The sequence below is a fragment of the Photinus pyralis genome, unplaced genomic scaffold (assembly GCF_008802855.1).
Source record: "Photinus pyralis isolate 1611_PpyrPB1 unplaced genomic scaffold, Ppyr1.3 Ppyr1.4_LG8, whole genome shotgun sequence".
In the NCBI taxonomy this organism is placed as follows: Eukaryota; Metazoa; Arthropoda; class Insecta; order Coleoptera; family Lampyridae; genus Photinus; species Photinus pyralis.
Genome location: NW_022170819.1, coordinates 13075439 through 13098692, shown reverse-complemented (window position 1 = coordinate 13098692; position 23254 = coordinate 13075439). Strand labels below are relative to the sequence as shown.

The 23254-nt window shown below is 35.5% G+C and overlaps 1 protein-coding gene across 1 annotated transcript in view; it reads right to left on the bottom strand.

The window, feature by feature from the left end:
* The window catches only part of LOC116177895 (protein dachsous-like), a gene marked incomplete at its 5' end in the record, with an annotated part of 59675 nt that overhangs the window by 2615 nt on the left and 33806 nt on the right, over window positions 1–23254 (bottom strand). Inside the window, 12 exon segments of the mRNA XM_031497061.1 lie at window positions 1345–1508; window positions 1561–1670; window positions 1969–2191; window positions 10853–10954; window positions 11552–11953; window positions 12002–12099; window positions 12159–12270; window positions 12323–12448; window positions 12691–12918; window positions 12972–13087; window positions 15503–15685; window positions 17251–17386. Of these exon segments, the coding sequence (XP_031352921.1) occupies window positions 1345–1508; window positions 1561–1670; window positions 1969–2191; window positions 10853–10954; window positions 11552–11953; window positions 12002–12099; window positions 12159–12270; window positions 12323–12448; window positions 12691–12918; window positions 12972–13087; window positions 15503–15685; window positions 17251–17386 (2000 nt within the window).

Below are 23254 nucleotides of genomic sequence, written 5' to 3'. Positions count from 1 at the left end.
CGTCCAGATGTCGTCGACTCCAAATCTTGTAGCCCCATCCCTAACGTTCTTAATTACACGGCCCCGATAGTTACATGTACACTCCTTGTCTTTTTACAAGCGTTTTTCTACGGGCGCGCATTTACTGCCATCCAGCCAGCCAGCCAGCCAGCCAGCCAGCCAGCCAAAGTGAGATTAAAAGCTACTTTTTACAAAAAAAAATTTTTGCAAAAATGCGCTAAAAACACATCAATGTATTGAGTAGTTCAAATGAGTAGTAGATACAATTGACAGCTGTCACATTTTTAAAAATACCGCCGTCCAATTTAATTACGAAATCGGTTAGGTTATTGCTTATAATGTCAAGGAGGACACTTCGAACATTTATTGTAATTGTTTGCGTTATTTATTTTCTTATTTTCTTCATTTATGTATTGAATAGATCAAATTAGTAGAATAGCAGGTGCACATGACCTACAAATAATTGAAGGTTGGTTCACAATGAATTGTGATGTCAGCGCGTGCCATGTGAAGTCAAGTTTTCGTAAGTTTAAGAAAAATGTATCCTAAAGTTGCTATGGGCTCACATGGCTTATTTAAAAAAATCTTACCGAGTGCTCTTCATCATAAAGACTATCAGTTGCTGTTCATAATCACACAAGTTGCGCGATTTGGGAATGTAAACCGCGCACACCTCATAGATTGATGTGTTTTTTTTTAAATCGAACATAGGGAAATTACATTGCATGCAAACTCCTATGTTCGCATTTAAAAAAAACTCAGTGTATATACGATACATACAATATAACAATACAATTGAAAATGGGTCAAATCCAATGACTCCGTGGGGTCACCCGAGGTGCTCTGCCGCTTTTTTAAACGCTCTTTATGAGTTTATTTTTGATAAAAGGGGTAGGCAACTATAAAAATTATCTAATTTAATTGTTGTTATTTGCATTTTCAGATTCAGTTTTGCAATGTGACTTGATTATCTTTTAAATTCGCACCTCCAGATGCAGTATGGTGCTTAATGCTTATGGACATAGAGTAGGTACATGCTTGCCAAACGTGGTCATTGTCACAAGGACAAGCACAAGGCACAAGGAGATTAGTTGTGTTTTAATAAGACGCCATACTGAATCTGGAGGTATGAACGCAGTATAGCAACATTTAGACCTTGAAAACTTCAAAACTTGAATTTTGAATCATTTTGTCGTGTGTCCAACAACTAATGCATTGTTGCATTTCTCCAGTTAATCCTAAAAGGGTGCCTACAAACTATATCACCAATATCTCACTTTAAATTATTGATAAGAGATCTAATCGGAAATAAATTTCACTGGCCCAATGAAAGTAGACACTTACTGTAGCACATATTTACTAGCAACAGCCTCATTTGTTTTCTCATCTACGAAGTACACAACCACATCGGTTTGCCCGTCAATAACTTCACCTGCGTCGTTGGTCGATCTACTGATTGCTTCAATGTGACATACGTATCCAAAAACTTTTCCTAGAGTTTCTTTAATCTTTAAAACAACAACTTAACACTCGATACATTATTTCATGAGGCAGCCTTACTAATTCCTCCTTCGATTGTATCAGTGATCGTTCGTTTTGAAACCTAAATGTAACTTTGTTGGAGTCGGCAACAATATATATTTTGACTGTGGTTGTAGTTCTGTGGTCGGCTGAAAAATAATGTTAATTAGATCTCTAAACCGAATTTAGATCAAGCTTTTTCAAACATGTGATTTAATTTTACCACAAGGGCTATGTGAAGGCAGATTTTCGTGGAAGTAAAAATTAACAGCAAAGCAGCCGAACTTGGTAGGTGTATTACAAACGACCAGCTTATGGGAGTTATAGACAAATTTAAAAGAAAACCATTTGATTTTAGGATTCTTTACATTATTGACATCGAGACGTTTAGGTTTTAGATAAAATGATGGAAACTTAAACAATAAATTTAAAGTATAATGTACGTACCTCCATCAATCACCATAACTTTAAAACGGAAATAACCTGCCATACTTGATTGCACTGAGAAATTTAGATGTACATGAACATCAGCAATAATATTCCCTTGTTGCAACTTTGCTCCTGGTTTCAAGTAAAAGGGCACATTCAAATTATTAATTTCATCTCCAACTGCTTCAATCCTTCCCTCTATGTTAAAACATAGCTCGCCTTCATCATCTAAGTCGATTGCCTACAAGTATAAATATTTATCCGTAGGTATATAAATTGGTCTTGTAGAGCGTAAATTTCATTGAAGGACCCGAGTAGAATTTAACAGCGAGGGTAGATGAGGAAAAAACATGTGAGCAATCGAATTTATATATTGGTTGCGTAATTATCGGATACCACGCCCTCCAAAAGCGATCTGAGTGACACTGATTTAGTGGAACCATGGCCGTCGCTAATTGTGAGCATGAGGAGAAAGAGATTGGATTTATTCAATATTTATCATTGACATGAAATCTCAAAAATAATACCTACTAACCTACCTACATGGAGTTTTAGTTAAACGTTTGTGGGAAAGTGAAAAAGGTAGCTTTTTGAACATTTGTATTTAGGAGTTACTTTGAAGGCCGAATCGATGTAATATATTGTCAACATGGTCGTACTTCCGAAAATACTGCAAGTAGCTAGTAATTTTGTTATTTTAAATAGCAACCCCTATTTTTTATTGCATTTTTGGATTCTACGTGAAATTTCAATTCTTTTGATACCCACATGTCGATATCTACCATGGTTTTTAATTTATTTTGACTTAAAAAAAATGGCGGATGCAGATGATACCTTGATAATTGATTACTTATGGAAACGGTTCTAGTTATGGTAATCCATTTTTACCAGTGCATAGTGCATAGAGAAAGAATAGGGCTTTCTTTTAGTATATACTTACAAAAAATTAACTTGCATATGGAGATCCAAATTTAAAAAATTTCAAAGACAAAAAACCATTTTCTTACTATTGCATTAGATAGAGAATTGAAATTGACATATTTTGTTTAACTAGGGTCTAGGCTAGTACTGTGTAATGGGGATAATAAAAGACAAAAATTTACGAGCAAAAAAAACTAGCAGGCTATGTAAGTTGCCTATGTTAAATCATTTAGCGATCTCTTTCAAGGTTGAACAGAGCGTGTAATAGAAGAATTTGCTGACAGCAAAAAAAAGATCGTTCACTGGTATATTATTTTATTTTGTCAACTCCTTGCTTCGATATTTATTTGGTTTCCCTTTCCTATTCATTGCAAACGGTGTACCCCCTACCGACCTACCGTTGTATGAAATAAATAATAGAAATGGGGATAGGTAACATTCCTTTACAATAAGCATCAAAATTTTACGTTATTTTTAGAACAAAGGGTTGTTGTATATTGTTGTTGATGTCTGGCAAGCGGCGACCTTGTGTGGGTGTTTATTTGTAATGCGATTTGTTTGACCGTCTTCCTTATTCTTTATCTTTGCTTATTGCAGATTAAAATACCGTAAATTTATAATCCATACCTTGCTGCCAATTAAATTTTTTGAACTTCAATAGTATCATTGAATAAAGCTCTTTATTCAATGATAGTATCTGTTATATATTAGTATTAGATTAGTTTAGTGTAATGGGTGATAATTGACCTATACAGGATGATTCAAATTCGAGAACCACCATGGTGATCTCGGGAACTGTAAGAGATAGGTAGGTAGTTTACATTTGACAAAGTTGCGTATTTTTGATGCTTAACAAAATGCAGATTTGAAACTGAAAAATTTCCGACTATTTTCGGAGAAAAACGAAATTTTGTAAACTCGTTTTTATTTTTTACTGAAGACTTGTAGAGGGAAAAAAGTGGCCATAATAATATGTCATTTATTATTAAATATCTTTGTAAATAACTTCAGTAAAAACAAAAACGATTTTCAAAATTTCGGTTTTTTCCGGATATCTCCGAAAGTAGTCAGTATTTTCAGTTTCAAAACTGCATTTTGTTAAGCATCAAAATACACAACTGTGTCAAATATAAACTACCTACCTATCCTATCTCTTACAGTTCCCGAATCCCGAGATCGGAGATACCCATGGTGGCCCTCGAATTTGAATCAGCCTGTATATTACTAATTTACAAAAGACCATCCCTCGGATTTAAGACATGGGGAAGAGAGATACAAATGTATATTTAGGTATAAACGGCTAAAAAATGTAAAAAAAATCGGTATACCGTATGTCCCCGGATTGACTTTACAAGAAGAAAAACTTACTATAGTTTTTGACAAAAATGCATTCTCCATAAAAGCTTTTGCTTTTTCTAATTCGAAATTTCCCTACCGAGAGAAAAATACAAAAAAAAAAACGAAAATATGGTTGAACTTTTTCCAAGTCCTAAAAGTCAAAACGCGTCTCTACTGTAATAACATTTCGATAGTTACAAAGTCTTCATTACCTCAGTTAGGTACCTGTTATTTGAATAAGCACTAGGATCGTTATAAGTATAATCATTGAATATCCAACTCCTCAGAATGCTTATTACAATAGTAATATATGGGGAATTATTTTTTAACGAGTTAAAGAACCTGTAGATACAAAATTAGCATAATTATAGCTGGGGGGAAAACCAAATATATAGTGGGTTTAAGTTGTGGAGTTTCCTAACAAATCAAAAGCTATGACTACCTACCGACAGAGTGCAATGTCGGCAACAGCGATCTTTGCAGCGACTTTTTACACAAAGCGCGGGTATTGTAACGTCCCTAATTATTTTGCCGTAGTAAATCTGCACGATTTACGTTTCAAAATTTGAGAAGAATTAATTGCAAAATTAGGAATATTTCCGTTTAAAGAATTAATTTTCATTTCTTAGTATAATTACTCCGAACGCGTATCCAAATAAATCGAGAGGCCTTGAACTATATTTTAATAAAGGCATCATTCAGTCACACATGTCTTGAGCACGTTAATCAATGGCCATCCATTGATAATTTAATTTGTAAAGGTGCTATCGCGGAGAGAGTTCTTCACTACGGTAGATTCAATCAAGTTTAACTTATTTTTAAACATTACAATTTTTTAGTAGTAAATATTGATTTATTTTACCCACAGGGATTTAATTAAATTGTTGTTTCATTGTCCCAAGGTTGGACGGTTTTTTTAGGTAAATTGGTTTTTTTAACTCTGGCATTATCCCATTTAGGGAATTTGTAATAGATTAGTTGTCCCAAATTCTTTCCGTGTAGAATGTTAGTTATCAGCGCCTTCTAAGGAGGTACCTACGTCTACCGACTTCGAAAGTTAAAACGCGGTTCTGCAATGAAGTACCATTAAAAACTACTTATATTACGGCTTTGTGCAATCTGTGCTTTGATATGGTTTGCTGGCGGGAGGAGGAGCGGCCCAAAAATATTTAAATAAGCTAGAGGTGGCACAAAATCTGATAATCAAAATTACGACTAAAAAAATTCTCGTTATCCATCTCATCTGTTATTCAAGGACACCAAACTTTTTACAATTAATCAATTTTACCTTTTATCTGTATCTCGCTTTATATATAAAAATATTAATAGTCTTAGAATTTCTGCAACATACTTACAACACGAGGGCAAAAACAAAGAATCTGGCGTATAATTGAAAAGTATGTAAAAAAGCTGGTCAATCTTCTAAAACAAAGGATATTGACGGTCTTTGCTCATACGTCATAAAAAAAAATGTATCAAGCTTGGTTTCACCACTAACAAAGCTAATTAATTTATGTATCTCCGAAAGTGTTTTCCCAGAGAAACTTAAAGTAGCTAAGGTAGTGCCGATTTTTAAAAAAGGCAATCTAAATAAACCGACCAATTGTAGATCCATTGCTCTTTTACCGGTCCTCTCAAAAATTTTTGAAAAAGCTCTTGCGCTACAAGTTATAGACTATTTCGAAACCAACAATCTCTTCAACAATCAGTTTGGCTTTAGGAAGAACATGAGTACTTCAACAGCAATTTGTAAATTCACTCAAGAAACATTAGACGCCTTTGAAAAAAAAATACCCGTTATCGATCTTTTTAGATCTATCAAAGGCTATTGATTACGTTGCGCACGATATTTTACTTCAAAAGTTCACAAAATATAACTTTGATTCCAATAGCGTTAATTTAATACATTCGTACTTAAATCGCAGGTATCAAGCAGTTAACACTAATGACCTTTCAAAGTTATTGCCAATTAAAGTTGGTATCCCCCAGGGTAGTATATTAGGTCCGTTGCTTTTCATAATTTACATCAACAACTTTTCAAATTGTCTGAATGTAGATAATAATATCAGTATCACTCATTACGCTGATGATAGATACCACGATAACATTAAATGGTAAAAACTTAAATGAATTAGAATACAGTAGCAACGAGATACAACTCAAGGCTCGGGATTGGTTCGCAGCAAATCAGCTGCTTCTAAACATAGATAAAACACAGCGTATGATTTTCACATTAAAACAAACCCAAGAAGAGGAAAATACAAAATCGGTATCTTTTTTATGGGTCACCTTAGACAAAAAACTAAACTGGATAGAACACACGAACCAGCTAGCAGCAAAACTAACTACAAATATCTTCATGCTAAGAAACTAAAACTATCACATATCGTTCACATGGCCGCCGTGACTTCGTTGCGTGGCATATTTTATATTCAAACAAAGGTGGCACGTATACGATCCAATTTTCGATTACTCTGGCACACAAATCGGGCTGAATCTCGTTGATGCATTGAGTAATGTTGTCTTTAAGGGCATCGGTGGTTTACGATTCGCGTAGATGATTATTATGATTTGTCAAAACATACTGAATAAATTACAGCCAATTTGACAGATGTAGTTAAAACGCCACAATCAACTATCAAAGTTTAACGTCCCTATTGGAAAACCCTTTATAATTCATAGGGTAACTTTGCGAATCCAATGAGGGGTATATTTTGAAAATATCTTTACAATTAAAAAAATGAGGATAAAAAATGTATGACGATGCACTGAGTAGCGGCTGTCGCTTTTCAACCGATTCGATGAATCCCCTAGCTCCATTGACTTCAACTTGCGTAAGTAGGCGTCTTCTTGTTCATACTTGAACTTAATCTTCTCAAAAAGATTTTAATTTTTCTCAATAAGTAATAAATTTAATAATTTATTGAGATTTTCATCATGATACAGTATCATGGATTTTCATCGCTATGCTCCTCTTCTTGTGTGCCATGTGAAGTGTATTTTATTAACACACACTTTTCCACGACATTCACAATTTTGAAAAACACGTGCCACTTTATTTTTTTTGTAAGAACACCGTCCCGTTTTACGTCCTAAAAGTAATCCGGATATGGTTGTCAGAATGGGGATTCACCACCCCTCTCGCCCCCTTCGACGAAGGTGGTCGTACGGTACGCCGTAAGTTGGGAGCCTTAGAAAGTTTTTATTAGGTCGTCGGGTATTCGCGTAGCGAAGGATAAAGCGGAGCGACGTCTACGATGGCCAACTTTGCACCCCCCCTCACCCTCATCACCAAACGAGAGTTATGTCGGGGTAACGACCCCGTACGTTAGGCTCGGGACCTTCCGGGCTTTACATCGGATGCGCTCCGATGGAGAAAAGACGTCACGTTTTCGAGCAACTTAGGCCTCTTTCCACACACGTGTTCCGGTACCGGTCCGCCCCCGCGGGGGGGGGGGGGGGGGCCGCGACTTCCGCGCCCAGGCCTTTCGAAATTTTTCCTTTTTTTGGGCCGTTTGGACATCGGTATCAACAGACTGGGAAAAGTGAAATTATTGAGGCATAGCTGTATATGATGATAAAATTATATCTGCGTCTTCTAATCGATGTTTAATTATCTGCATATTCATCTCAATGACTAATAAATTAGTCTAATTACTTGTTTACTTTATACAATGGTTGGGCAGGTACATTTTTCGATCTTTGTCTACTCGTTACCGTTTCATTGCAATTAAGTATTAGCCAACCCAACATACGTCAAATAGAATTAAAATTTAAGTGGAATACATCCTTAATGATAAAATGCAATCCTTTTTAGTTTTTAATATTAGTATTATGATGTGCAAGTGCAGTGCACATTTAGCGCAATTATGCTCTAACAACACCGTCTGTAATCACAGTTCCTCAAAGGCGCCCCCTGTTAGTGGATAACGGTAACTGTTGTGATTAAAAATTCGCTATTATTGAAATATCTAATCCGCAGGGTGCCATCTAGCGGCAACGTTTGGCATACCTCAAAACGGCAAGTTCCGCGGCGCCCTCTGCAAAATAACGGCAGGCGACATACTCCAAAGTCTGCCGCTCATATAAGCATTCTGAGGAGTTGGAAATTCAATGGTATAACAAACACACTTCGTAATGACATTGAATAAAAACTTCTTTATTCAATGGTAACAATGAAAAAGAATTGAATTTCCAAAGGTGTTTTCTTAGAAATGTCAGCGTTTTACCGTTAAGTGAAGGAATCGAGAGTTTTACTGAGGGCCCTTCCAAACAAAAAGCCCCTGTCGCCACTTGTGAACCAATTTTACGACCTTAATTTTGAAGGTCCCCCATGCCAATAATTACGCGATTTTTACTTCATACGTTACGTTACAAGCGGTTCATTATTCTCCTCAAGTTATGTGCGGTAGAGAGCTAATTAAGCTAGCAGTCTGTAAGGAGCCGTGAACGACCTTGCGTTTGTGTTTTGTATCTTCTTGTCGTCAGGGGCGGTTCGTGGAGTTCGGTAATGGGTGGGCAGACGAAGTGGCGACCAGAAATTAAAAATTCCCTATACACAAGATTTTATAGTTTTTTTAATAGGTATATTATTTTTCACGATCACCCAGTCCCTAATGTTACAATTTATGCGCGAAATACTTCGTTAACCCTTTTTCCATTGAAATAGTAGCCAAATTACAAAATCGCCTTTGATTTTTAAATATTTCATTATATACCCGACTAAAATATGTTCAAAAACTAGATTAATTAAACACATTTAATAAAAATAACAAAATCATTTAACATCTTAAGCCTATAGCAGCGCGAATGATATTTCCGTATGATTTGCAAAAAAATTCCGCATTCTTCGACTTTATAGCTACTGAAACTTGTAAAATTGAATTCAGTATGACATGTGAGCGTATGCACAAATATTGCGTTGAAAGACGAATGCATCCGATGGGCTGGCCCGCACCGCACGAGCTTTCGAAGTACGAATTTGAATTGACGTCTCAGGAAATAATTCTTATGCTGTATTTTAGAATTTTAAAAATACCATTTTCGGCTTTGCTGTTGCTCGTCTAAAACTGAAACACATAGTAAAAAAACTACCGACTGAAAGCTTTTGGTATGGAAAAAATGCAAAAATAGCAAGATTAATTTATTGTTATTTCGCAAGATGCGAGCGTCTCAAATGAGCCAGCCCACCTTGCCACATGCATCGGAGGTGTGGTTGAACATACACGCGCCACATCTCCTCTTTGTCTTTCTCATATGATAGGTTAGTTGCGTTTGTCGTAGAGCGATCGGTCGCTTTGGGCTCGACCACCTTGCTATATTATTTAGCACGGGCGAGATACAGAGTAGATTTGCGCTCGCCGCTCGGGCCTTTCGGTGAAAATGAAACGTTATATTAATACAAGTTTTGGAATCTGTTGTTTTATAAAAGAAGCACAGTTAACGAAAGAACTGTTACTGAACTTAAACAAAAAAAGAAAATTAATTTTGTTTTTTCGTTTTCAATTTTCTTTTACTGTATTTTTTCAGGGTGGGCACTGCCCACCTTGCCCACCCTGACGAGCCGCCACTGCTTGTCGTGTGGTTATGCAAATCAAATTGCATTTTTTTTAAAGCTCCCTCTGTGTTGTTTGGGGCCCACTTAAAGAGAGTATAATGATTTAAATATTTGTATAGAAAACTGCTGTAGTTACGCTACTCATTATTAGGTACCAGCACAGTCTAACGAAAAAAACTTTGTCCTTTACTATGGGTACTTCTCTTTTCAGGCAATCCCAGCCTTAAACTTTTAACGTGCGACACTGATTTATTTTAGACTTGGTAACAACGTCGAGTTGTGTGTTGTAGATATACAGGGTGACAATTTGAAAACTTACCACCCCCCATGTCTTAGTGAATAAACGAGATATTTAAAAAATCCGTTTCCGTTTCGGTCATTTGGAGGGGGAATCACAATGACATAGGTGGCGACGCACGCACCCCCTCCAACCCCCTGCGCCCCAGCCACCCCAACTTTTAAATCTTAAATAGTGACCCCCCATGTGTGATACGTCGTTGGAAAGCTCTGAAAAATGCTTTCCAACCATACCAAATAGCATTACATTTAGGTTAGTCATTATCGTGCAAATCAAAAAAATAAACTAATATGATACATTTACTAAAGTTGACTTTTATTTCAATAAATGTTCAAAATGGTTTCCGTTATTGGTAAGACATTAGTATAATCTATTCTCAAACTCTTGTCGAACCTTTTCAAATGTTGGTTTTGCAATATTTCGACATTCTTGAATGATTTTCTGTCTTAGTTCACCGGTTACGTTTTAAATACGAAAGATTTCAAATGTATCATTTTTTGATTTGCACTATAATTACTAACCTAAATGTAATGCTATTTGTATGGTTGGAAATGCTTTCCAACCATACAAATAGCATTATATCACGTGTCCTTTTGGCTGTACATATGAATAACTTTCTTGAAAATTAGTAATTGTATGAGACCACTGCTATATGATAGACGACTATCGAAGTGCAGAGAATCAGTTAAGCATTTCAACGACGGAATTTTTACGTTCTACTTTGCCCGTAAAGCTTAACTATATAATGGGGTCACTGGCACGTCAAGATTTGGCGATTCAGACCTTACCTGAAGAGTTAGTATAGAAGAGTCTAGTACATCAGACGCTTTAATTCCTTGATTATATTGCTCTTTAGTGAACTTGGGAGTTTCATCATTTTTATCTTGCACCTGAAACAATACATATACATACATTTCGATAGGAACATTACATATACAGTGCGTAAATTTTGAAGAAATTTCCCATGTTAAACCCATTGATATGCTTGAGAGTGATGCAACCCACCTTACACACAAATTTAATAACTGTGGAAACAAAAGTGTAGCTATTTTAGATACGCATTCGACCGATTTGTTTAGCAGATTCGACTTATTAACTGTGAAACTGTCTTTAAAGTAGTTTTATAGCACGAGTACTTTTTTCAGTTACCGGAATTTTACTCATTTACTGTGAATTGTGGAATTTAATACGGACATGAAATTTCAAATTCTCTAGGTAAATTACGAACAGCGATTTAATTGAATTTTCTTCTACGGGGCATTTAGCAGCAAATAAATCCTGTGATTATTGAAATACATCTGTAACATTGCCATTTTTTCTTCTTTTGTATATACGTTTTATTAAGAATATAATAATTAATAATCTTAATTTAATAAATAATTCAAATATTGGTATTTATTGAAAAACATTTGAAAAAGATGAAAGTAAGTAAGATTGGTTACATATCTTAAAATTTACGCACTGTGTAAGCGTCGTTTTATACTAACCGTAACAGAAACAGTTAAAACCGAGCTATTTGCTGGTGCAATAATTCCGGCTGAATTTTTTGATGTGGTCACTTTAAGCTGAAATTGGGCCACCGCTTCACGATCGAGTTCCTCAATCAAGGTTAATACGGCATTTTCTTTGCCGATTTTAAAATGTTGTGCCATAGCAGTCGGTTGTAAAAAGTAATATGGAGTAAAATTGGCCCATTGTTCTCCCTCCGCATTAAAGAAAGCCTTTGGAAGTGTTTCCGTTAATCCTGTCTCTCCTTCGGGTAGTACAATGTAAGCAGATGTGTTAGGAAATATTGGTTCGGTGGTAGTATCTACAAATCTTATGTTGACCAATATTTCAGATTTTTTGGGCTCTTCTCCTTTACACTGGCAATCGGCGATTAACTTCAACTAAAATGACTTAGATAGATTTATGCTATAAAAATGAAAGATAAAAACCTTGATGCTGGTAATATTTCCTTGCGAAGCGTTTAAAATTAGATTCGCCTTATTGTTTTGTAATTTATGGATGCCAAATATGGTATTGGGGTTGGTCTCTAAAGGAGAAAGTTATCGAGGTACGTAAAATGAACGAAAATAGTTTTTCATGTAATACCTGTGTCAATTGTTATCACAATATCCCATTTCTCATTCTGTTGGTCGCTTACCCTCAAAGGTTCAAGTGGACCCCCTGACATTTTATTTAACGGGGCTTTTATAGGCTGGTCCTACAAAAATTACTTATTACAAACTTATTGATAAAATTAGTATCACACAAACCTTCGCTAAGTAAATAATGTCATTGTCAAGCGGAAATTTAAAAATGGGCGGTAAAAAGTTGTACCTATCCACAGTTACCTTCAAAGACTTCTTAGTTTCTTGATGAGGCGTACCATAGTCTTCAGCCTAAGACGGATTAGATTACTTTGGCCGGATTTGAAAGAAAGCTGTTATTCTTTTTTGGAAATAGATAAAAGTTTTGTATTTTTTTCTTGAATATAAAAGTTACAAGGTTTCACTGTGTTAGGAAAGTTACTTTGATTATGTACCTACTCATTGCTCATGTTAAGGTAAATAAGCCTCACATCAAAGGCACGATAAATATTAAATTGCATATTCGAAATATCAGCTTAGCCGTGGAAACTTACCTTTATCTTCACTTCGTAAGTACCATAATGACTCCTAAGCGCTTGACCTGCAAGCAATGTTGCTTTTGCAGAAAAATGATTGTCAACTCGAATTGTAAACAAATCCTTTGGAAGGTCGACAGCACCGTCCCCCACTTTTACTATTTCTACTATTTCAAAGTTTATCTTTGAGTTATCCGTATTTGCTTCATCTTTATCCGTCGCAATTATTGATCCAATTTCATTATCCTAAAACGCTTGATGTAGTCAGTGACATCAGCATTATGTATAGGTCTACGTACTTTTACCATACTTTCGATCGCTCTAAGCTCGTTAGTTTCTATGATTGGAGCATTATCGTTGATATCGTCTAATATAATTGTAAAAGAATAATCCGTTCCTTGTTGTATGTTAGTGTCTGTAATGAAGTAATCACATATGTTACTTTTCACTACAGCGCTTAAATACATTTTTACACGGATAAAATTAAAAAATTGGAAAGCTGTAAGTAATTAAGATTTTATTTAATTGTCTGTCGAACGCCTGTTTGCGTGGTATGTATAAAAACAGGCTCTAACGTTTTGCTTTCTTCCAACATTGGTGTTTTAATTTCTGTTATGTTTCGCGGAATAAAATGTTGTCTATGGCAATTAATCAGTTGTGTATTTAATCGAACCCAAAGTGTCATGTTTTCATGTCAGATTTTGTGTATGCGTGCCCAAGTATGTCAGGTGTTAATTAAAATATGTTCAGTTAATTCTTTGGAAATGTCGGGAGTTGATCGAGCATTTCAAAATAATAAAATTTAAAGTCAACATTATGATTTTTCTTTATAGTGAATGACGTCCGCCATTCACTATAAAGAAAAATCATACAAGGAAAAATTATAAAGGTTGTTTTTTATGAGCTAGCTGGACATGTGCTTTGCAGGTGGGTTTGTAACCGTCTGCTATTGCACACAGCTATATATCACGTAACGTATAATTTCTGTGATATAAAATAAACTGTTGTAACCGATTCAAATAAACATTATACAATTATCAATCTTTCGAACTGTCCGCAACTACCTCGTTTGAGATACAGAATCTCAGACCGAATTTACCTTGTGTATTTTTGCTTGCGTGAAACATTAAGCCTTACATCTCTAATGCGATTGCAATTGCTCTGTAAGTTTCTAAAATCTTTCTTGGGTTAGGTTCTTGTGCACCGCGCTTTCCCGTAATGTAATTTTACCGTTCGTCTTATTTCGATATCCATGTGCAGCGCTACCTCTAGCTCCCAGATTTCTTTAGTCATCTATTCCATTCTACTTACTACACCGCTCTTTCTCCTTGTAGCCTTGTACAGGATGGCCAAATAAGGATGTGAGGTACTATATCTGGGAACTTGTCCATCGTAGAGGCTTGTGGTAAAAAAATGTATTAAGTACTAAAACGGCCAGGAAAAAAACCTGGAAAATATTTTTAAGTTTCTGAAATGGCCGCTAGGGGGCGTAACTGCAATCTGGAAGCTAAAAAAGTGATTTTTCTGTGAATTCCGCTATATTAACCTAACAAAAAAATGTCCGGTCTTTGAAGACGACGATAATCTGAACCTTTTTTGTTTGACAATTTTTCCTGTATCTCTAAAAATGAAGTGGTGGGGGGTATTCAAAGGTTTCCGTAAAGAACACCCTGTATCTTCGAAAAGACTGAGCCGATTTTAACAAAGTCGAGTAGCTAAATGATGCTCGCGAAAACCGCATCTCGATATCTTGTTCCTAACCTAAAATTTAGGCGAAAGAAAATTTTATACCCTCAAAATTTTATTTTTTTAAGATAATTTTTCCGGAATTATTTTTATTATATAATTTGTGGCCCTAAAGTGTATCGATTTAAAAAAAGGAAGCTTTTAATGCCGCCGTAAATGCTCGAAATGCTGGTCATCACGATATAAAATATGTTGTTTAGGCATCATTTAGCTACTTTTTCATGAAAAAAAATCGTACCAATGCATTTAATTTTTTTGAGAAAATTAACCATTTCTGTCGGAATGTCGAAAAAGGCCCTCAAGCGGTGATATGTGAAACTAACAAAACTTCAAATAGTATAATATTTGTAGCTGAAGAATAGCTCTTTTGAACTAACCTGAGTTTGTTAAAATCGGCTCAGCCGTTTCGAAGATACAGGGTGTTCTTTACGGAAACCTTTGAATACCCCCCACCACTTCATTTGTAGAGATACAGGAAAAATTGTCAAACAAAAATTGTTCAGACTATCGTCAACTTCAAAGGCCGGACATTTGTTAGGTTAATATAGGGGAATTCACAGAAAAATTACTTTTTTAGATTCCAGATTACAGGTACGCCCCCTAGCGGTCATTTCAGAAACTTAAAAATATTTTCCAGGTTTTGCTCGTGGCCGTTTTAGTAATAAATTTTTTACCGCAAGCCTCTACGATGGATAGATTCTCAGATGCAGTACCTCGCATTCTTAGTTGGCCACCCTGTGCTTGTGTACGAATAGTATTCTGGCATTCAACTAAATTTTCTTTTTCCTAAGAACTCATTCTTTATTCATGATTTTTGCATAATTGTTCGACTTGGGGCTTCACATAAAAGGGTTTATCAATGCGACTTAATTGAATCAAAATCGCTAGATAATCGAAAGAAAGTACTTTAAACAGAGGATCTTGATTTTATCGGACCACTCATTTACCTGTTCTGTCCGCATCTCATTGTAGTTATAGATTATCTATTTTAGTGGGTTGTTAATTTTATAAATTACCTTTTGGATTTTGACAAGAAATCAAACAAAATGTTGGTACGTTGAAACTACAAATCAAAATAACTTACTTGTACGGTAATAATTGTCGTTAACCCGAAATGGAATCTTAAACTTAGTTGTTTCACTTTCTCTATCTAGATCGATTTCAGGCTGCGTCGTTAAAACTTTCACCGTTCCGTTAAAAGTGTCAATGGAAAATAACTTTTTAACACTGTCAGAAGCCAACTGGAACCAAGGAGTATGGTAATCATCTGTAATGGAAAATTGTATTTAAATGACTGCTTCTAAAACGTTTTATTGTGAATAAAAGGACAAAATTATTTTTGTGGTTTTTTGAACCACGCCACTTCGTTGCATGGTTAAAAATAGGTATTAATTATACAACATGATAAAGGGATGCTTTGTTTGGTTAGTTTCTCTTTATCGTCGGGTATAAAATACAAAACTTTATTTTATAGCAGAAGCTATACAATAATATATACAATAACGATAAAGGGATATTTTAACCATTAAGTGAGTTAACTTTCATGAGATGGTTAGTTTCCCTTTATCGTCGTGTACTTATAATACAAAACTTTATTTTATAGCAGAAGCCATATAAATCATTGTAAAGCTTCTGACAATTCTGAATTTAATTTAGACGTCAAAAATACCAAGCTTAGGTTCTGCCGTCGTGATCGTTTCTATAGAAACAGAATTATCATATGTTCTGGACGTCAGTTTATATCGTGCATTTGAAATAAGAATGACAGATGTCATTAGAATACACAATCATTTATTTCACTTTATCTACCCCTTAGACCATATAGTACATGGACTGCTATTAGCCCTATGCTTTCAATGCAAAATGGATGGTCACGGATAGAGGGCACTGTAGTCGTGGGTATGTGAATCTCAGGGTAAACTAAAGTCGTATGAACACCACTCAGATCGCGTAAAGAGTAGCTTTTATAGTAACCGCGTAGTACAGGAAGCTTTCAATCCTCCTGATTATCTTCTATACGTCCACAAATCGCAATAAATTTGCTTTTTTTGGCATATCTAGGCGATTAATTAATTGACGTTTGTTAATTTATAGGTTGACAGTCTCAAATCGTGTCTAATCGGACAACTTCGGATAGACTCGTTTACCCTGAAACTCACATACCCAGGCGATGTCCTTGACCATATTAAATTGACATTTTAATATGAATGAGCAGGCTAATTCTCTCTTTAACGGTAAGAGTAGATAAAAAGGCAAGGGTAGATAAAATGAAACAAATGATTGGACATTCTAATGACATTTGTCAGTATCGTTTCCATAGAAGCTTGCTATTTTTGACGTCTAAATTAAATTCAGATTTTTCAGAAGTTTTACAACGGTTTTATTCAATGGATAACTTACAGTAGGTCTTGATTAGTTAACTATGCAACTAAGGTATGCGATTGGTTGATTTTTTAAGTGTCATGAATCACGATATTCAAACGGCCAATCACACTGCGCAATTATCTGATTAACTAGTTAAGGCCATTTAACAATTGAATCGATCAGGTATTAATGTGCCGCGTCAAAGAAATATGGCCAAAGAGATCACCTTATCGCATTATTCTAAACACACTGATTTTCAAAAGGTTCTCGATAACCAGCGAAATGGGGATCATAGAATAAAATTTTAGTAAAAGGGCAGTAAAATATTAATTAGGCGGTAAAGACAATGTGAAAGCACGGTTTCCTTTAGTTTGTTTTTATAAACATACTTCATTCACCATATTTTATATACGCTGGTAGTTTCTTTTTATTCTGGTTTTTGACCACATTTTACAAAATTAAACATACCATCGCGATCTTTATCTTCACACTTTAGAGGGAACTGGACAATTGTTCCTGTCTCGCTCGATTCCGGAATATGTACTTCAGTCGGAAATGTACATGTTGGTATCTTGTTATTGGTGTCGATAACCTCAATTGATATCTAAAACACACAGACAAAAAATAAAATAGTGGACTTCATTTTGTAACAAAGATAATGGCTAGCTATAATTGAACAATAAGTCTACGCGTAGTGGTGTAGGTATTTAGGTATACCGAATTAAGATTAATGATTAACTATAAATAAGAAAATTGCCATTGCGCATACGCAAAACAACATTTTGAAAACGTCGTTAATTTTATTTATATTCGTGGTATTCACATTCAAAGTTTCATTTAAATATCTTTAACATGCGTTAAACCAAATGTTTGACACTGCGCATGCTCAAAACCAAAAAATATCGGTATGCACGGAATCCTTGGACCAAGCCCTTTCAAATGAGCCCTATATCGCCCAAATCGGTTCAGCGGTGTAGAAGAGGCGCTTTCTTTCGACTACTTCGCAATCATGCGTGATTCGTAGGATCATTGGCTAATACCCCCCCAAAGAACGCGCGAATTTAAATCAAAGTGTGGTTAAGTTTACGGAATACACATTTGCATTCGAATTAGGTATTTTTTGTTTGGATTATGAAAATAATTTAAATACAAGTGGAAGCACGATTATGCTCCTCTTCAGTTACAAATATTGACTAACCTAACCTAATTTGAGCAGAATATCCTTGCATTTATAGGTTAGGAATTCCTGATCATAAAACTGTTATGTTCAGTTTGGTCACGATTTTCGCAATCATGATCATAAGATCACGCTTCTAAAGAACGTGATTTGACAATCCAAACGCGTTTGGATCACCGAAAGAAAGCGCCTATTGAGTACGTGTGACGGACGGACGGACAACAAAGTGCAGCCAATAGGGATTTTTCACTTTGAGGAATATACGCTAAAAAGTTAGCATTGTTGTACATGCGTTAGACCAACTTTTTGACACTGCGTATGCACAAAACACAATTTTGCAACTGGTGTTAGATTTTTTGTCTTTAGTCCAAGTGCCTATGTATAAAATTTCATTTAAATGCTTTCAAAAATAAGAAAGTTGGCATTGCGCAGTTTGGCTAATGTAATAACAGACCCGTTTCTTATATAAAATTTGAAACTTGCATCTTGTAGAGAGAAAAAAGTGGCAATAATAATGTGTTATTTATTTCGAAATATCTTTTTAAATAACTTCAGTAAAAAACAAAAACGATTTTTTAAATTTCGGTGTTTTCCGGATATCTCCGAAAGTAGTCGGAATTTTTTAAGTTTCAAAACTGTTAAGCATCAAAATTTAAACTACCTATCTATCTCTTACAGTTCCCGAGATCCCCATGGTGGCCCTCGAATTTGAATCAGCCTGTATGTCAAAATTATTACTTAAATTTTGCTTTCAGGTTCTATATCTTTTATCCTGTGAAAAGTAAAAGTCAAATAAATCCATCTAATATGAAACATTAAAAAATAGCTTACAGGGTGTTTTGTGTAGGTTCAAAGTTGCAAAACTTCATATTAAAAAAATCTCACTTTTTTCTAAATGGAACACCTTGTATATTTTTCTGTCATCTTTTAGCATGTCCATGAACTTGGCAGGCCTACTACAGGAGACCATTGTTCTGCTTACTCATATCGTTAGTGTTCCGTTAGTGCACGTTAGTGCTGCTGAAGAAATCCTTAGTGCACAAAAGGAAACTTACTATTTTAAAAAAATATTTGTGGGCCTGCTAACTTCATGCCAGCTGACCCATTTGAGAAAATCGATTCAATCTTTACACTAGTTAAACTAGCAGCGTTAGTGCTCGTTAGTGCCGCCAATATAAACGTCAGGACTCAAAGTGTAATAGCTCAAAACGTTGTAAAAAGGGGTCTGCTAACTTCATACAGCAGACCCACATTTGTCAAATTGGCTCTGTCCTAATGCGAATTTGAAGCGGCTCGTTAGTGCTTCGCTTGCGAACGTTAGTGCTGCAAGGGATCCACACCAAAAAGGTACCAAACCACCTCAAAATTAAACTTGACTTATTGGGACCTGCCAATAATAGCGAGTTTCTTTATATTTGACAATATACGGTATGTCGGAATTAATTTTTAGGGGGAAAGTTTGTTGATTTTCAAACGCCACTATCTCCTTATCGTACTCGTTTGACTTTTTATTAAAAGAAAATACTTACGACTTTTCACTCCGATGCTTTAAGAAATTAATTTCATTATTCGCCTGTAAAAAATTAAAAATAGTCCCAAAATACATTTCGTTCATTCTCTTCGACTTTTTTTTTAATTGGAAACAAATTTTGCTAGTTGTTTTGTTGACAGCAGAATCTATAGGTTATAGTTAATTTTTAAGATACTTTGGTAGTTTTTCGACACGGATCCATTAAAAGCACTGACGTGTACAAGTGAAGTCCTAACGAGCACTAACGAGGAGCTTCAGATTCGCACTAAGGCAGGACCACTTTAATAAATGTGGGCTTGCTGCATGAATGTAGCAAATCCATAATTTCACGCTTGAGCTCTTACGCTTTGAGCACTAACGTTTGTTTTGCGACACTAATAATCACTAATACTGATTAAAGTAGAAAATCAAACGGACTCGTTTGTTGGTCTACCGGCGTGAAGTTGGCAGGTCCCAAGCCACGTTTGATTTTGAGGTGGTTTGGTACCTTTTTGATGCGGATCCCTTGCAGCACTAACGTTCGAATGTGAACCACTAACGAGCCGCTTTGACAAATGTGCGTCTGCTGCATGAAATTAGCAGACCCCTTTTTACAACGTTTTGAGCTGGTACACTTTGAGCACTAACGTTTATATTGGCGGCGCTAACGAGCACTAATACTTACCGGTCGATTAAAGTAGAAAATCAAACGGATTTCGTTCGTTGGTCTACTGGCGTAAAGTTGGCAGGTCCCAATAAGTCAAGTTTAATTTTGAGGTGGTTTGGTACCTTTTTGACGCGGATCCCTTGCAGCACTAACGTTCGCATGTGAAACACTAACGAGCACTAACGAGCCGCTTCAAATCCGCATTAGGACAGAGCCAATTTGACAAATGTGGGTCTGCTGTATGAAGTTAGCAGGCCCATTTTTACAACGTTTTGAGCTGTTACACTTTGAGCACTAACGATTATATTGGCGGCACTAACGAGCACTAACGCTGCTAGTTTAACTAGTGTAAAGATTGAATCGATTTTCTCAAATGGGTCTGCTGGCATGAAGTTAGTAGAACCACAAATATTTTTTTTTAAATAGTAAGTTTCCTGTTGTGCACTAACGAATTCTTCAGCGGCACTAACGTGCACTAACGGAACACTAACGATATGAGTAAGCAGAACCATGGTCTGCTGTACTAGGCCTGCCAAGTTCATGGACATTCTTTTAGCTCCTCCAAAAACCTTCAACTTTTAATAATAATGTCCTATATACCTACCTATCTCTGATAGTTTTCGAAATATCTTGGTTTTCCTGGTTTTTATATTCTAATAAATATAAATATTACATGTAATTTACATAATAATGAGGTGGCCATGCAAAAAAGGCAATTTTTATCTATCTCGTCCAAAACGAAATTAATTTATTAATTTATTTTTCAAACAATTTATTTTAAGTTCAAAAACTGGAGAATAAGTAAAAACATTTGACTACAAAGCAAATTTAATTTAACTCCTAATGTCATCCAGTCAGAGATATTAGTTTCATTTTTTTTCATATTCACCTCGTTATTATGTAAATTAGAACTTATTTAAGATTAAAATATAAAAACTAGGAAAACCAAGATATTTGTTTATGTTTTACTATCAAATTTATCAGTTTTTACACTTAAATGAATTATTCGAAAAATGAATTAATAATTATAATTAATAAATACTGAAGTAGCAACATACTTAACGGCATTCACCTCGAAGGTTACCGTATCCAGGACCTTCAGATACATACCGGATCGGAGAAGGTTCGGCTAATTAACAATGCATTTTATGCACTTTATGTAATAGACCTCGGAATGTTATCCTTTACAAAAGGAAAGGATTGGAGGTGCTTTTAAATCTACTTCAGCTGACCTTCCTTTAGTTTATCAAATTTTGTATTAAATTAACGTCAGATTTTCCACCTATATTTAACCTCTGTGAACAGTGATTAGGAATTTTCTTTAAAGCGGTTCTTTTGTCCGATGAGTTATAGGGAAACACGACATTCTTTTGGCTTTAAATGTATTCTGTCTAAATTTGTAGGAATTCTTTCGGCTTTTTGATTTATTTTACACTTTTGAGTAATTATTCAATTTTTGCTTTTCAAATTCCATAAGTGTTTTATTTGCGTTCTACCTTTCCGATAATAAGCATGGGTATGATTAATTAAGGATGATTAATTAACGGACGAGCAGCCGAGGATCAATATAATTACAATTACCTACACCTCAAGGATTACATCCTATTTAATCAACCAGAAGAAGTAGAAGAAAAAGTAAATTTGTTACATCTGTTACTGCAGTCAATAACATTGTTTCTCATGAACTCGTATATAAAACAATGCATTGCAGAGAGGTCGTCCCACCTTCCCTTATGAGTAAAAAGGCCGTTTAAAAATTCTGTAGGTATACTTTTCTTCGAAATAAAGAGATTTAATAATAATAATAAGGTGCGAAGTTCAGTACTGCGGCAGTCTGCTCTTCCATTTAACCCCATTACTACATATATTATTAGAAGAAAAAAATTATCAAAGTCCTCGTGTGAGATCGAAGGGACTTCAGCGCATTTTTGTGTGGCAGATCAGTATTCTATTAGTCACTTTTGACTTAACAATGAATAAAAGATCTTGTCGAAGGCTACCACATTCCCTTTGACGGTACCCACTTCCGACGTCCCGTTCACCCGCAATTCGCGTTTGAAGATTTTACTCCACCATCAGTAAAATCGTGTTGGGGGCTACCACATTCCCTTTGTTGGTACCCACTTCCGACGCCCCGTTCACCCCAAATTCGCGTTTGAAGTTTTCACTCCACCATCAGTTAGATCTTGTCGGAGGCTACCACATTTCCATTTTCGGTGCATGCTTATATTACATCCACATTTTTGTGGATTTCGCTAAAAACCTTCCACAAGATAGTACTTAATTTTTGGGAGGCACTTCTCATTGCTCGAGCTTCTTTTGGCGACACGAGAAAGAATTGGCAGTGTTCTCGGACCGCTCATTTTCCTTCTATTTATCAACGATCTTCCACAATACATCGATGACGCCAAGACCTTTATGTATGCCGACGACACTACGGTGACGGTTGGTGAGGGCAACTACCAAGAGGTAACCATGAAAGACGAGAGAGTTTTACTGCAATTTGACAAGTGGTGCGCAAATAACCATTTAAAAATCAATTATACAAAATCGTCTTTTATAGAACTACATTCCACACGGATAGAACAGCAAATATTTACATTCAAAATAAACAAGTTAAAAAGTAATCGTAAACGATTTACATAAAGCGCATTTCCACTTGCATTCATTTCCCATTTGTAAGATGCAACTTCTGTTAAAATCGTAAAAATCCGCCCACAAATATGAAAGATAGCGTTGCACATGGGCAATCCATTGTTGACGTGCTACTTCAATTTCAGTTTATGCGAAGAATTTCATTTCAATGCTTTTCTAAATAAGAAAGTTGGAACTGCGCATGCGCAAACCTAAATTTTAAAACTAATGTTAGATTTTCCTTTGTTCCAAGCGCCTAAGTATCAAATTTCACTTAAATAGTTCCATAGATAAAAAAAGTTGGCACTGCGCATTCGCAAAATAAAATTTTGAAACTAGCGCTAGATTTTCCTTTATTCCAAGTGCCTATGTATCACATTTCATTTAAATTCTTCCATAAATAAAAAAGTTGGCACTGCGCATGCGCAAAGCCAAATTTTGAAACTGGCGTTTGATTTTCCTTTATCCCAAGTGCCTATGTATC